The sequence below is a fragment of the Megalobrama amblycephala genome, linkage group LG19 (assembly GCF_018812025.1).
Source record: "Megalobrama amblycephala isolate DHTTF-2021 linkage group LG19, ASM1881202v1, whole genome shotgun sequence".
Lineage (NCBI taxonomy): Eukaryota > Metazoa > Chordata > Actinopteri > Cypriniformes > Xenocyprididae > Megalobrama > Megalobrama amblycephala.
This window is the reverse complement of record NC_063062.1, coordinates 20,902,088-20,919,336: the sequence shown is the minus strand read 5'-3', so window position 1 is coordinate 20,919,336 and position 17,249 is coordinate 20,902,088. Positions and strand designations below refer to the sequence as shown.

The 17,249-nt window shown below is 38.8% G+C and overlaps 1 protein-coding gene across 2 annotated transcripts in view; it reads left to right on the top strand.

Annotated features, from left to right (window-relative positions):
* Positions 1-187: 187 nt before the first annotated feature.
* The window catches only part of mapk8ip2 (mitogen-activated protein kinase 8 interacting protein 2), a 40,265-nt gene continuing 23,203 nt past the window's right edge, over positions 188-17,249 (top strand). The window contains exons 1-2 of one of the 2 annotated variants that reach the window (XM_048169057.1): positions 188-613; positions 12,263-12,368. In XM_048169057.1, coding sequence (XP_048025014.1) covers positions 549-613; positions 12,263-12,368 — 171 coding nt within the window. In that variant the 5' untranslated portion in view covers positions 188-548. The remainder of the gene's footprint in view (positions 614-12,262; positions 12,369-17,249) is intronic. The other variant, XM_048169058.1, reaches the window with a different exon arrangement.

The window sequence follows — 17,249 nt, the reverse complement described above, 5'->3', positions numbered from 1 at the left end:
GTTTGTTTTAAATTGTTGCTCTAAACACATAAAACATTTGCAATTTAGTCTCTATCTTAAAAGTTAATAATACAAGTTAATAATACATCAGAGTTAATAATACCAATCAGAGACAGCTTCTGGACCTCTAAGCCACACCCACTTAGGACCGGTTTCTTGTTCATTTGCATTCTATCCGCTCGTTCTATTTCTGTGAGATCCATGCACGCGCCTCTGCCTCCCTCCCTCCCTCATCAGCATCAGCATCATCAGATGCGCGCAGATCACGCCAAACAGCGCACTGGTTTATCAGCAGGTGTGTGACTGAAACTGAAGATAATCGACACCAATACATCGCCACCTATGTGTACTCTTTATATCTGACTCATTTCTTTGGATCACCGATTGGACTGTTTTGATGGTTTGATTCCCAGCGGGCGTCAGCAGTCAGTGTGGCCGAAGAGGAGAGAGAATAAAGCGAGATCATATTTAATATCCTCTTCTCCAGTGTATGTGGATGGGCTGCGGACATCTGCATCTGCAGTCTCTGTTTTTGAGTCACTAAGAAGATGGCGGACAGAGCAGAGATGTTTTCTCTCTCCACCTTCCACTCCCTCTCTCCTCCGGGATGCAGGTAAGAGGCGCAGTATTTCTCTCAAGTATGCGCGGGGTTTCCTCTTATTCTGGCATTTTTATTTATATAAGCTGGTCATATTTGACCATCAGCGTTGTTTATGTCCTCAAACACATCCAGAGATCAGCATCCGCAAACAGTGATGCTCAGCATCCTCGTGTTAATGAAGATTAACACTAACGCCCTTGTTGTTGTTGTGTTTTTTTATTCAATTTATTTATTTATTTATTTATTTATTTTTTTGCACGGATACAGTGTGTATGTAAAATACTGCACTTATGTCCATGAAATTGAGCGAAGGACAGACAATTGATTTTTTTTTTCTCTCCCTGGCATGTCATTGCCTGACGCATCCTCTCTGAGATAGTTGGCATACTGGAAAGGCCCACGCCCTGTTGTGATGCTCATAACTGCATTTTAATGTTTGAACACACTTTACAGTGTTCCCTCAATTGTGTAATTATATAGTGCTGAGTAATACTAATAAACAGTACATAATTGTATTGTGGAGCTGCTTGTAGTTGCACATTGTTATTGGTATTAGTGCTTTAATAATTATTGGAACATCTAATATCTGGGCATTTACGTGTAATGTAAGGTGTTTCTTCATTCTTCTATCACTTTCTACAATAATTTATTCCCATCCACGTGTAGTGTATATAATGCATTGTTTTTAAATACACTTTTTTAATGGGTAAGAGAGTAGATGTTAATTAAAAGTTTTGATATGCATATTAACTTGGCTATAAATCTTGGCTTGTTGGATTTTTTTAAAAAACAAAATATATGATTAAACTGCTAAATGTAAATATTTGAGGTGACAGTAAATGAAATATGGTTTAGATTTAACCACTTATAAAAATGAAGGGAAATTGTTGGCTTGGCTGGGCTACAACAATCCAATGAGTGACAGTTCATTTTCATTTTGTCCATGACCTGCTGGTCTTCCTGTCTAGTGCATTAGTGTAAGGGTATGTGGTGGTATCACATTTTATTCCTGAAATCAATATTCAGTCTCAACAAACACACAAAGACAGACGGACAGAGACAGTTCCACCTTCATACTAAACTAAATTTACCTCCTGCGCAGCGTCATTATATGTAAGCAGAAATAAAACATTCAGAAAGTCCTTCAGCATCCAGCAGTATGAATCAAAAGTGTCTGGTGGGTCGCATAACATTTGATAGTCTGATAATTTTAGGTAAAGCATCAGTCTAAAGCCATGTGCTACAACAGGGCAGGTGATATCAACTGCATGTGCTGTAAATGTAACCCCTCCGACACGAGAGACGGGCGCACTAACAAGGACACTAAAGACTGCAGACCCTAGTGTGCATTTTGAGATCAGGGGAGTGATGTTTACCTGCACAACTTTTTACTAGCTGGCCATTGTTACACTCACCCTCCCCAAACCTCACTCCCATCCGGGTCACGGCACCAACGTAACCCCTCCGGTTTTACTGGCACCGCTCTGAGCAGGATTCAGACAGGCGTGGGAGGCATGCGAGGTAATAAGGACGCTAAAGATCGCAGCCTGTAGCGTCAGTTGCTAGTGCGCCACTTGAGGCCAGGGGAGTGAGGTTTACCTGCACAGCTCATTCTTAGCTGGCCTCCATTACAGAAACACAAAATGTTAATCAAAAAAAGTGATGGTTTTGTTGTCATCTCAAATTGATGCACTTCTCTGCTTTTTCCCCCAGCTGTTCTTTTCCTAAGCTACCTATTTTTTATACCCTTTTTCTCTCATTGTTTACTTTACAATGGATTTGTGGGTCTGTATCCTCTCCTTGTCCTCCCATAAACCTGTCATCTCTTAGAGTAGAAATAATGGGCTGCAGTTTGTGTTCTCTAATGCCTCAGGATGGTATTTTAATGAAGAGAAAAAACACAGTCTCTCTCTCCTATTGAAGTAGATTTACTGGCATGATAAAAAAAAGCTTAACGTTGCACACTCTCTTTCTCTGTATAGCTATATAGCGAAAGCATTTGAAGTATAGATGTGTACCCAAAAGTACACAAAACAAAAATTGTGCAAAAAAGTAATTCAATTGCATAAAATATACTGTAGAAAGTGGATATGTGCAGATTTTTTTTGTTTGATCTTGTCCTTTAAATTACTTTAGTTGGTAACCTAGTCCGGTGGATTTTTAGTAATATATTTAGTAATATATTAAATAATGTGTTTCACTTGAGTACGTATTTGTGTGTGTGTGTGTGTGTGGTTCAGGTAAACCCTATGTTATAGGGACAAAATGTCCCCAAAAAAGATGGCAATATCCGAAACCTTTTTTTTTTTCCCCATGAAGAAAACACCTTATAAATAATACAAAAATGCAGAAATGTAAAAATGCAGAAAGTGTTCTGTGATGGGGAGGTTTATGGTTAAGGAGAATATACGGTTTGTATTGTATAAATATCATTATGTCTATGGAAAGTCCCCATAAAACGTGTGTGTGTGTGTGTGTGTGTGTGTGTGTGTGTGTGAGAGAGAGAGAGAGAGAAAGAGAGAGATAAGCATGGCTCAGCAGTACTCTTGCACTGTGGTCTTAGGGCTGATGTTCTCTATAGAACCTAAAGCTTTCTCAGATAGACACAGCATAGGGACAGCAAGAGACACACATAACACATAAATATACTAATGCAGTGAAGAATACACCAGTAAAAGCAACCTCTCCTTAAGCTGTTTATGTAAGTCTACAGCTGCTCCCTTCGGTATACAGAAATACTATAAAAATGTTTGTGTGCGTGCATGTCATAGCAGCTTCTGAAAATGAATGTTCTGTGTTCTGTTTTCAACATCTTCTCGGTTTCAATGAGAATATAGCTGTTGGTTGTGAGGGAAGCCTGATCTAGTAGGTAAAAACAAAAGGCAGTAACTATGATGTCACTGTTAGTGCAGTGCTTAGTTAGTACTTGTGTAAATGGCATATACACTACCGTTCCAAATTTCTGCATCATTATTCCAGTCTTCAGTGTCACATGATCCTTCAGAAATCATTCTAACATGCTGATTTGCCACTTTCTTATTATTATCAAACAGTGATTCTGATTAATATTTTTATGGAAACGGATACTTTTTTTTTTTTGATGAATAGAAAGTTCAAAAGAATTTGAAATAGAATTAGAATACTGATAAGATGTATTGTCACATGATATTCTCTCATAATATATAAATATAATATATTGTGTGATCTAATCAGCATGTCTAATCAGAATATTGATTGTGGTAAAAGGTTCACCTTAACTTAATTTCAGCTAGTGCTGTGAGTCACGAGACTTAATTTCATTACAGGAGATGAAGAGAAGTGTGTTGGCAGAGATTTCTTGTCTGTTGTCAAATAATTCCCTTAGAAATAGTCTGTGAACTGCATGAAGCATGAACTGTTATGTAACATATCTTTGAATGGTGTATGATTTAAATTGACACTGTTGTTGTCACGTGTAGCCTGTTTTGGTTTCGTTTTCTCTGTGTTCTTTTCTCGTTTTGCCTGCCTGATTTGCAAGTTAGTTAGTCTTAACACCTGTTCTGTTTCAGTTAATCATCCCCAGTGTATTTAAGTGCTCAATTTCCTGTTCCATTGTCCGGTCTCGTTTATGGATTAAATAAAGACTGCTTTGTTTTCATCTCCTTCATCATGTGCTTTAATAATAAAACTACATGCCTGACAGAAGACTGGACCAATCAAAGTATGGATTTACTGGCAGCAGGGGCAGATTGGCCATGGGGCAATTCAGTCCAACTGCTCTGTATGGACCAGGAGCAGCAGTCCCTCTAGGACCATACCTGGAAATTTGGACATCTGGCGTGCTTTACAAACTTCCCAGACCGTTCCTTGCAAAAAGCATGCCTACCTGGTGTTTGTCCTTGGGGAAATTTCGCAGAGTTTGTGGAGTGGGTGCCTGAAAACAGCAGACCAGCAAACACCATCTGCCCAGCTGCCCATCTGCCCAACACCATCCGAACCCAGAGCCCCGCAAGCCATCATCCCGCAGCACGGATACAACACCAGAGCCCACTGTAGATGGAGGGATTAAGCCTGCTGCGATGCACGAGCCAGAGCCAGACAAAAGGGTCTGAGCCAGCCATCGCCCCGGAGCCCGAGCCCTACTGTGTGAATCTGACCAGGTGTGTGAGCCGGCAACATTGTCTGACATCGTGGGACAGCTAGTGGAGTACAAGCGAAAGACCCCGCCCACACTCCCACCACTGATGGTGAGCTGAAGCTGACCTCTGCGATTATTTTATGACTTAGAAGAGGATGATTATCTTAATCTCCTGTTCCCGCTGGTCCCTTCCAGCATTAAGTCTCCTGTGTTTCCGCTGGCTCCGTCCAGTTCAGAGTGTGCTGCGCCCTTGCTGATTCCAACCAAGCCCGATGTCTCCTGTGTCTCCAGAGTTCCTGCCCAGCCTCCCTCTCCAGCCTCCTCTTTCAAAGTCAGCCAGTCCATTAGCCCTGCCTCCGCTGGTTCCCTTCAGCCCCTCGGCTTCTCCTATGATGCCACACTATTGTGTTGATTTGCCTCAGATCTTCCTGTCTCCAGCTACGTCCAGGCAAGTGGATCCTCTGGCTCCACCTCCAGCCACTGATCCCATCACTCCACCTCAGCCTGACGACCAATCAGCTCCACCTCAGCTCCTGTCAAACTCAACTCCACCAGAGACCATCGTCCCTGCAGCTGATGACACCAGGGGCTCCCTTGTCCCTCCTGCTCGGCCTGGGTCAGACGTTACCCTGCCTGCGGCATGGACTTACAAGCCATTCGCTGTGCTTCATCTCTCCACCCTTTCAGCTCCGTATGGCTCCGCCTTCCCTCCGGCTCAGTCCTCAGGCACCCTGGCTCCATCACTGTCACCCTTTCCCATTTGTTCTCTGTCTGTGCCCAGGGCTCTGCTTCCATCGGCCTTGTCCTCGTCAGTCGCTCTTAGCCAAGTCTCCAACATGGCTTCTCCCTGCCTCAACTCCTCTGCGGGACATCATCCTGGCTGTCCGTTGGGTTCCCGCCTCGCTACTTCTGCTCCTGGATCCTCCTTGACTCCTCCCACCATCATCGCTGCCTTGGTTTTTCCCACGTCCTCCTCCAGAGTCCCCACCTTCCCTCCTCAGTTGGAGGAGAATGCGCCATTCGGGAGGGGGGTGTAATGTCACTTGTAGCCTGTTTTGGTTTTGTTTACTCTGTGTTCTGTTCCTGTTTTGCCTGCCTCATTTGCAAGTAAGTTTCCATGGTTCTTAATTAGTTAACACCTGTTCTGTTTCAGCTAATCATCCCCTGTGTATTTAAGCCCTCAGTTACCTTTGTTCCATTGTCCAGTCTCATCTATGTTATTAGTAGTTGTGTTATGTTATTCTCCTGGATCTCCTGAGTTTTAGTTTATGGATTAAATAAAGACTGATTTGTTTCTGTTGTCTGCTTTAATTATACAACTACATGACTGACAGTTGTAATGGTCAGATGAACTGATGTTAAGTAAACAAGTTGATTTCATGATTAATAACTGAGAATAATGAATGCATTAATTCATCAGAGAATAACTGTGTATATGTTTATGTCATTACAATATTTAATAGAAAAATGCAATCAGAATCAGGTATTCTATAGATCCATGTTCTAAATATAAATATGCACCCAAACATAAAGACACATGTCTCAGCGGTTTTATATTTTTTCCTTTCCCTAAAAATTTTATACAGTCTTTTACAAAATCTCTCATGACTCGTCTAACCTTTATATCTTGCAAATTTCTCTCTCCCCTCTCTCCTCATTTACTGTTCTGTCTTTTCCTCTTCTACTCCTTTCCTCATAATTAATGCATACGCATACAGTCAAGTGATGGGTTTCCTGAGGTTTTGCTTTATTAGTGTCCCTCATTTCTCAGTTCATTCTCTTTGTCTTAGAGGTGAGAACATAAAGGTTTGAAGGAAAGTCTATATCAAAGTCTGTAGTCAATTATGTTATTGTGGTTTATTATTGGTAGAAATGATTATATATTGGGAATCACTGTTCAAGGAATTTCTGATTATCATTATTTTATTCACATGAGAAGCTTCCCACATAAATCTGACTTTCTCAAACCCTTTTGGAATGTATTGCATTCGCAGTGCATGCAACAATCCAGAAGTTACCATTGTTTGAAAACAAACCAGAAAGTGAATAGATGCATGATTCAGCACATTAAGTCCATCTCTGGTGGGATGTGTTGTCATGGTGACAGCTGCAGAGGTGACCTCACCCTACTTAACCTGCCATGTGCCTCAGTGGTGTTCTGTTAATGGTGTGACATCACCCCTTGCACAGCGCAGCTACTATGGCAACATCCAATGATTGGCAGCTTATATGCATCCCCAGGGCATGAAACATGCCCCACCTTTCGTAATTAGGATTAATGGGTTTGGAAGGGCCAACTGTTGGTTGCCTGGAAGACTAGAGAGTAAAATTGGGGCTTTGGAAGACAGTCAATCATGGGGAGCAATCGTGAGCCTTTAAATGGCCGTCAATAAAGAATGTTAAGAAATAATTTATATTTACAAGATTGATAAGGCTGCCTATGGAGAGGTTAGAAGTTTGTTGGAAAAACAGGTGCTTCATCTTTGACTAATTATGTGAAGGACATCCCATCTGCGGCACTGGAGATGGTACATTTGAAATCTTTTTTGTCTTTTTGTCACCGTGACTTACAGTTAATGACCTTGTAATTGATTTAACAATAAATAATTCCTTATCATCACAGAACACATGCTTGGCAAAGATTACTAGATGTGAGTAGAGCTTGAATGTGCAAAACCTGCTGCCACAATGATGAGACATTGTGGGTGGTTGTTGCCAAGGTGTTGCTATGTTGTTGCTAATGTGCTCTGAACAGGTTTTAGTGTCTTATGCCATTGCTAAAGTGTTATTAGTGTTTTGTGCAGTTACTAGGGTGTTCTGGGTAGTTGCTAGGGTGTTTCTATGTTGTTGCTAAGGTGGTTGTGAGTGTATTTTGCATGTTGCAGTACTGTTTCTAGGGTGTTCTGGGTGGTTGCCACTTGCCAGGGCAATGCTAGGTGGTGGCTCTGAGCAATTTTTAGTGTCTTATGTCATTGCTAAAGTATTATGAGTGTTTTTATGCATAGCAGTTAAGTTACTAGGGTGTTCTGGTTGGTTGCTAGGGTGTTGCTATGCTGTTAGTGAGTGTTTTTTGCATGTTGCAATACAATTTCTTGGGTGTTCTTGGTGGTAGCTAGGGAATTTCTGTTTTGGGTGGTTGCTAGGTGACACGAAGCCCACCCTCGCTATGATATTCTCTCTATGATATGATGAGTCTCTATCATATTCTGGTCCCTTTCATTGAGTTTGTTTGTCTTTTCACATTTTTATCACTCTCTCAGTGTAAAATGTGTGAATGGTAAATGAAGAATTTATAATAATAATAATAGATTATTTTATACATTTTTTTTGTCAAAAGTATGATTATTTTTTTTTGTATAAAACCCTTGTAATAAAATCTCACCACTTAGAGCAAAGATACTGTAGGTTAATATCCAAAGCTAAATGTGTTTGTAGATTCATCCCATCATTATCACTGTTGCTAGATCTGTTTTTTTTTTTTTTTTTTTACTCATTCATAATTCATGAATCTCTGTGAGTCTGTAACTAATATCACAGAGTGGTTCTGAATCTAGAGCACAGCTTCTCCCAAGAGCTCCTGTACTGTCTGCAGTGAAGCCACAATTTAGATCTGAGTATGGACTGTGAATAGAGACAGACTTGCTGGAATAGTGATGTAAATCTCTTTTTTTGGAATTTTAAATGTGAAGGTTTAATTTGGTTTAGCCAGCCTTAGATTGAAGTGGCATTAGACCCTAAACACACACACAGGTTGACTCACTCAGAGGAGTGACGTTCTTTTAAATCCTCTGATATTATAGTGATTAAACAGAAGCTTATTAAAACGCTTCCTGAAAGTACACAATCAACTGTCTGGATCCTTGACGTTTTTCTCGTGTATGTGGGATTATTTCCGCACTCCATGTTTCATCTCATGGGAAGGTCATTAGAGGCTTATGTAGAACCATGTTCAGCACTGAAATCCCTGTAAATGGTGCTCTGATCAGGATGTCAGGTTGACAGAGGTTGGAGAAATATTTTTTTCTGAAAGCATTAGGAATCTTGAACATTTTAAAAGCCTCTCCAAATTCGGGGATTGCTATGGTGAACCATAAGACTTGCTGTATATGAATTCAAATTAATACATACTTTCTTTGAATATTTGTTTCATACTCTAACAATTGCAGTAAAGTAAACTAGTTAATTCAACTTTGAATCATATTGACATTTATTTACTTATTTTATTTTACATGCTGTAGCTTAATACTACGTAAAAAGAAAATTCGGTCATCATTTATTTTGAAAAATGCCAAATAGTTTATTTGGTTGCAGTCTGCTGTGTACCAGATGTCACAGAAAAAGCTAACGCAGCTTGTTAGAAGCAAGAAAAAACCACCCAGGTTAATTATCACCCTTTGTTTGCTCAGAGGTGGGAAATAGTTAGTTAGTAGTAGTTTACCTTTCCAGTCTGGTTTTGCTGTGCTCCAGTAGAGTCAGGGTTGCCAGTTACTTCTGGGAGGTGCCAGTGTCGACAATAGCCTGGCATCCCTGATTACGCCAGCCCGTCTCCTGTCTGTTCATCTAGAATCTGACCCACAGGTCAGCACACATGATGAGATTCACTTGATTTCCCTTGTTGTGCTGTGCATCAGCACACAAGGTACTGTCCCAAAAAGATTTTCACAGTTGATTTTTATTTATTTATATACAGTTTTTAGTTGTAGTTTAAGACAAACTGTTTAACTACAGTTTTGTACATTGCACAAAACTAAATATGTGCATTTGTTACCTTTTAGGGATATTTCTATCTTGTCTCAGTCTTGATTGGCATAATTTAATTATGTCAGGTTGATTCAGTATTATGAAATATGTTTTTAATCAAATAAAAATCAATATGACAAAACATTTTACAGTGCAGATGACAAAATGTATCTCTAAATTAGCAATAAACATACAGTTTTAATATTTAATTTTGTTTTTGAGAATACAATTTTAATATCCCTTCAAATAAATAATTTAAGCAATGTTTGCTAATATCTTCTAGCCTAAACTCTGCCAATAGTAGCGAAGTAGACCGCACACCTGTATAGTTGATTAGAATGAAATCAGATTAAGCCAAATGAAGATTGTTTATTTGTATCATATAGTCAGAAGAGCAGAAATGTGACTAAACAAGTACAACTCACTTTTGAACAGTCACTTGCCAATAGGTGTGAGAGCTGACTGGAGCCCAGTACTTTTGACCCTGATACTTTGTGGTGTCCACTTCTACAAAAGCCACTTCACTGCCAGACTGAGTTTTCCTGAATGATCACAGCCCAGCAGGTTTAGACAGCAGCTCATATATACCACACCACACCACACCACACCACACCACAAGAACCTAGTATTTTACCATTTTTGCTTGCTTTGTTACTACACCATAACTGCAGAGAAAAGAAAAAGAAGGACCTATGTGACATTATAGTAGGACTTCTGGTGTTAAAAAGAGTTTGACAAGATTTCATATGTTAAATACAGGTTAATCCAGCTGGTTTAGCATTCTTATTGGAGGTATACTTTATTAATGAAATGATATATGGTTTTTAGAAAACGTTTTTGTCAGCATAATTAGTCATGAGTTCAGCAGTTTTGACCTGTGACACAAAAACCAGGAATAGCATAAACATAGAAATCACAAAATGACTCATTATTGACAAATGTGATTCACCTAAATGAGCCTTGTGAGTAAAAGTATGAGTGCCAGCAGAGAAATGGTCATAGAATACATTAAAAGACCAAAACAACTCAGTTGAGCAAATGCTACATTCAGAAAGTATTTCGTCATAGTATAAATCATGTTTGCCCACATAAATCTGTTTTTATGATGTGAGATGATATTGCTTTACAGAATGGCATAGCCTTACACAAAAGGGATCAGAACCCAAAACAATCTAGAGAGAACTGCTTCTCTTTTAAATTACAATTTACTAAAGTTGTATCATTTGTATTCTATTATTTTAGTTAAATGTTTATAAAATTACATTATCAAAGTCATGCATTAATCTATTCAAATGAAAACATTTCTAACCATGTCTGTTACTAAAATTTACAAGGCCTTAGAGTTTTCATTTGTTCGTTCGTTCATTCATTCATTCATTCATTCATTCATTCATTCATTCAAGGGGCTTTCGGGTTCATGATGAGCTAACACAATCTCTAAATTTTATTTTTAAGAGGACCAGAGCAACTTACAGTGAGGGGACATGTTACCTGACCATTGCACCATTGCAGACCCCCTCTAATTTAGCTTCCTGCATCTTTTTTAGAATTTAAGTGATGTGGGGTCACAGATAAATTGATTATTTTGCAACTGCTTTGAAGGTGGCTCGTCCATTCAAATTTTAGATCTGTAACTAACGTTTATATAATGTACATTTCATCCTCTGTCAACAATTTTAGTTCTTTTTGTAGCAATATTAGTAGAGAAATAGCTGTACAAATTATTAGGCATAATTCAATTAAAACATTGCTTCTGAAACCAGATTTATATATATATATATATATATATATATATATATATAAAACAACAGTATTTTCAGACGAATGCACCCAGTAAACAATCTTCTGTCCTCCTCCCATTTTTCTTGTTCTGTCTTGGATCCTCCATACATTACAGATCTGTGTGATTGTGACGCTCTGACTGTGAAAAGCTGCATTGCAGCACTGCTGTCAGCCGAGTGGAGCTCAGCTAAGATGAAATCTTCCCTGCGTTAGCGGCTAGCATACACCAGAATCCGGGTTAATGCGTTTTGCTGAGCCAATGCAGGGCAAAACAGAGGCTGGCTGTATTTAGCAGCATGCTAACTCATGCTAACCCACTTATCAATAATAAATGGGGACGGTGGAGGAGAGAAATGATGTTGTTTAAAGATGTGATGGCCATGTCCTAGCTGGTGTTATGCTTCTGTGTATGTGTTTGTATGAATGTGTGTGTGTGCATATATATGGTAGAGTGTGCTAGTCTGAGTGACCTTGTGGCTAGTGACCTGTGTGTGTGTGGAATCAGCTGATATGTAGTGGCAGCTCATATTTCAGATCAGACTTCCACAGGGACACACAACACAACACACACACACACACACACACACACACACACACACACATACGCACACACATACGCACACACACATGCACACACATACGCACACACACACACACACACACACACACACACACACACACACACACACACACACATAAACACACACACACACACACACACGTGTGACTTTCCATAGACATAATGATTTTTATACTGTTCACACTGTATACTCTATCCCCCTACACTAAACCTACCCATCACAGACAACTTTCTGTGTACACACACGTTGGTCTCCACCACATCTCATAGATGCAATTTTTTATACAGAGGTGATGATATTTTCTAAATCTCTATGCCTAAACCTAACCCTCACACAAACCTGTTGATTTCAGTACATTTAAAGAAATGCATGATTTAATTCATGAGTCTTTCAAATAGTGAGAGAACTGGCGTGTTCATTATTTTGTGTTTCTGTCTGCAGGCCGGCTCATGACATCAGTCTGGAGGAGTTTGATGATGAAGATTTGTCTGAAATCACAGATGATTGTGGCATAGGACTGAACTACGACTCTGATCCATATGAAAAGGTATAAACCATTCACAATGCATTTTATTCTACACAATTCTATTCTCACACGCTACAGTAATCCACAGCTGTGTGTTAAACACAAAGCTCTTTAGCAATAACTCTGATTAGATTAGATTATATTAGATTAGCACTTTACCTGATTTACTTATTAAACTATATGCTGTTTTCTGCAATAAGTGTAGTGTTCTGCAGTAAAGTCTGATACTTCCTGCCCTATGAGTAAAGGAAACTGTAAGCATAACTTTTAGAATCCAGCTCTATCATGCTCAACAAGCTGTTGCTCAAAGCAAGAGCAGCTAGCAAAGACATATAGATATATGGATGTGGCTTATCACACCATTGGAAATAGTGTCATCACTTCACTCCCTAGTTGGCATGTCAAAGAGCTCATTTGCATTTTAAAAGGCTCTAGGTTTGAAAGCATTAATATTCACATGTGCTCATGACAGTAAATCTGAGTGTCGATGTTGATTTTTAACATAAAGTATAATTTAATGGCTGCCTCCTGCTGAGCTGATTTGATTTTGAGGGACTATCTATCTATCTATCTATCTATCTATCTATCTATCTATCTATCTATCTATCTATCTATCTATCTATCTATCTATCTATCTATCTATCTATCTATCTATCTATCTATCTGTTTGTCTATCTGTTTGTCTATCTGTGTCTATGAATTCACACTAGACTACTGTAAAATACCCAAATGCAGAAGCTTTGCTTTAGAAGTTTTCCCGTGTACTATATGTGTTACTATGGATGTAGTGTGATTGTGCAATTAGTTGCATGATTTGATACTATGTTTGTGTATTTGTGTACTGGCTGCATTGAGTGCGTGTAAATGTTTTATTGCGGTGGCGGTGTGCCACGGCTGCAGTAGAAGGGCTGGTGACCCAGTGAGGTTTGCTGCTATGCAGACCTCTCTTCTCAGCTTTCTGCACCTCAGTCTTATTACAGCAAAACCATTTCCTCTTCCTTACTCTGCTCCTAATTTCTTCTGCTTGTGTTCTCTCTAGAAATGTTCAAACGTGCATGCAAAGTTTCGATTATAACGCTTCAAGTGCCTTTGGTGTGCCTAATTGATTTGAATGCAGTGATTTGGTCCACACACAATTGCAGTCTTTGTGCATCATAGCATGCAGTGACCTCAGATTGTTCAGTATGTTGGCAGATTGATTAGCTGGTACTGGCTGATGATTGGATGGTCCATAGGCTGGTCTTTTATTGATTGGTTGGTTGATCTAAAAAGTGAGCGGCAGCCAAAGCAGTGTTGAGAATGAAATATATATTATATCAGTTTAGCCCAATTGGATATGATTATTAAAAGGTAAGATCAGATGTTTTATCAGGCTATTTTTATTTTTTACATTTAGATTTCTATGCATGACAGAAGGCCATGTGACTGATAAAAGATACTGTATGGGGGTTCAGGTTTTCCTCTTGAAGTCTGGAACATTTTTATATTTTGCTTAGAATAAGTATCTTCTAAAAACAAACAAACAACATACAATTCTCTCATTATGAGCAGAAAACAAAGCTAATTAGGAATTTCTAAAATTTATTGTCTTTCCTTGCCAACTACAAATAATTTTCCCAAATTTGTAACATTGTTTATTATGAAATGCTCTTAATAATGCTAAATGTAGATAATAAAAAGTCTGTAACAAACCTGGTTTAAACTATCAGAGACATATACTGTATGCATGAAATAAAAATAACTATATTTGCTGCATTATTGTTTTCTGGAGCATTTTAGTGAAAGTATCAACTATTTCGCTGCTGCTGTTGTTAAAATAATCTGCAGCTCTTGTCGCACTATATGTCTTAAGCGGGGGATAGAAGCAATGCACGGATACCGCGGAAAAGGCTAGAATGAAACACATTTGGCTCTAGATAAAAATATTTGAGAGTATAACGGCGATTGATCATTACCATAAACTGTGTTGTGAACCGCTCCATTATTTTGACGCTCTACTCACTTTAAACTGTAGAAATGGTAAAATGGTGCTGCAGTTGTCATTTTGTCTATTTGTATAATATTTGTCTATGCAGTGCATCAGGCTATGGTTTTTCTTTTTTTTATCACACTTAGCAGCTCTAATCCAGCACACACACACATACACACATACACACACAAATGCCTGTCCCACAGGATTATGTGGAAGCAACACTGCATTGTGTTTGAAGGGCCTGTCCCTTGTCTATGCAACTAGAGACTATGAAATCACAGAAGACATTCTCTGTACCTCCAATGTGCCACTAAGAGCTGTTACATAAGAACCCTTCTAGGTTTATACGAATGATAGCTGTTGGTTTGGGAATATGCATTAAATGTCAAATGGGTTTTTTTAGATATCATTGGTTAAATTAACTTCATATTAGTATGTGTGTGTATATATATATATATATATATATATATATATATATATATATATATATATATATATATATATATATATATACACACAGTATATACACATTTGAAAATATTTTTAAAAAATGCCAAAAATAGATAAAAATTAAATTAAATTAAAAAAGATTAACTGTGTTTGATTATGAATCAAAAATCAAATTTCTCTTTGTTTTCTCATATGTATTCTTCCATGCCATACCATAGCCTTTTTTGGTGACTGTATGCAGTTGCTAAGAAAGCTTGACAGATTAGCAACAGTAACTAAGTGGGTGGGGCTTAGCAGAGGGTCAGTTTCACACTTCAGAGGCTGCTTTTAACATCTCAATTCTCTAACTGCACCATGAGGAGGCGAGGAATGAGGAGTGAGGAAGCTTTCAGAGGAGCTAGAGGATACACAGGTGTATCCTACGTGGAAGTTTTTCTTGTTGAAAAACCTGACGCACATTTAAATTCTCCTCTGAATAATTTTAATCTATGTTTTACCTTTGCAGTTTAAATAAACCATACATCTCAAATACTTTAATAGGGCATCTTGCTATATTAATATTTATATATCAAGAATATTATAAAGTACAAATAAGCTTTTCTTCGATTCTTCTGTCCTCATTTTTATTCCTTGCTTCCTTCTCTTGCATCCTAAGGGGGAGGAGCTGAGACACGAGGACAAAGGAAGCAAGGAAATGAAATGAGGATGCACAAATAAGCAATGAAAAGCACCCAATATGTACACTTCTGAAAGATCCATAGATCACAGTGCAACACAATTGTGACATCTGTACACTGTAGTAAATTGCACAAAGAAGGATATAACAAAGAACAGTCTTTAATTCAATAATCCAGAGCAGGAATACACAGGAGATAACACTCGGAGAAAATAACCATGTAAAAACAACACTGAACAATAAACAGGAAACTGAGGACTTAAATATACAGAGATAATGAGGTAACTCAATAAACAACAGGTAAATGTAATCAGTAACTAAGGGAACTAAGAAGCAAACAGAGCTCAAAACAGGAAAACAAAACCAAAACACAATGAAAGCTAAACAGAGTATGACATAATCCTGACATTGTGGTAGAGCCACAGCTACAGATGTTTGAGGTGGAGCCAGGGTGCCATGGGACTGAGGCGGAGCCGGTGGGACTGAGGACCAAGACGGTGCTGGAGGGAAGGCGGAGCCCGACAGAGCCGAATGGATGGGACGAAGCACAGCTGAAGGCCCGAAAGTGATATCTGACATAGACAAAGCAGGAAGGACGATGATGTGCTGCCATAAGGAGCCCAGGAAGGTGCGTCCTCGCGCCGTAATAATCAATCTAACTAAGGACTAAGGTTGGAGGCTCTGAAGGTGGACAAGGTGCTGGGGAAAGCTAGGATACAGGAGGAGATAATGCCCGAGACACAGGAGACATGGAGCTGGGTGGGACCAGTGGAGATGCAGGAGATTTGAAGCTGAGCGGGACCAGCGGAGATATAAAAGACTTGGAACTGGGTTGGACCAGCGGTGACGGGAGACTTAGGGGAATATGGGGTCCTCTGCAGCTAAAGAAGATATTGTTAAAATGGCTAAGTCTTGTCACAATATCCACAGAAGCACAGTAAGGCAACTACCATGCAGAATGTAAAGTCTTGTGGTTGGTCAAGGAAGACTTGTGAGCATTTTGACAGGAGGATGAAAATAACCTGAATGCAGGACCACCTTAAAACAGCTTCCAAAGACCTCCAACTTCCAGTTTCATCTTGAACTGTAAGCGTACAGTTATAAGAGGCTGGATTGAGAGGTTGCCTTTCTTGCCAAATAATTGTGTCATTTTAAATACCTTAAACAAGTTTAGTGTATTCTTCTTCTCCGTATAACATGCTCCTCATATTTTGATTGTTTAATAGATCCTGAAGTGTCATTAATATTGTGCAAAAATCCCCTTCGGACATCAGTTTTGGCCACTACTGTACATTGAATGAAAACTTTGCAGCCTTTTCCCCCCAAAAAACAGTCATTTAAAGTTTATGCCATCACAAACTCATTTGATTGTTTTGTGCTAAATGTTGTAATGAGACTAATGTTACAATGACAAATGCCTATTTTGGCTCAGTGAGCTTTCACCATGCATAACAGATTGTTTTAAGGTTGTGAGGAAAAACAGGTACTGATTCAAATAAAAAATCTTTGTAAAATCTAAAAATATGATTTCTGGTGTTCTTCTACTTCTCTGATTAAAGATTAAAGTCCTGAAGTTATAAGGGACAGCTACTCTATAGCACATTCACTTCTCCAGTGAAGGCCACTTATCTGCTTATCTCTAAAAAATCAGTTAATCTTTCATTCTGCTTTATCCATTTTGACTTTTATGCCTTCTGTGATAAGCAATTGTGAAAAGATTATTTTTACTTGTGTGATTTCTGTTTGAGCTTTCTCAAAACCCACTCGGTGTATAGTAGTATGCTTTCATATTTGTGCAATTTAT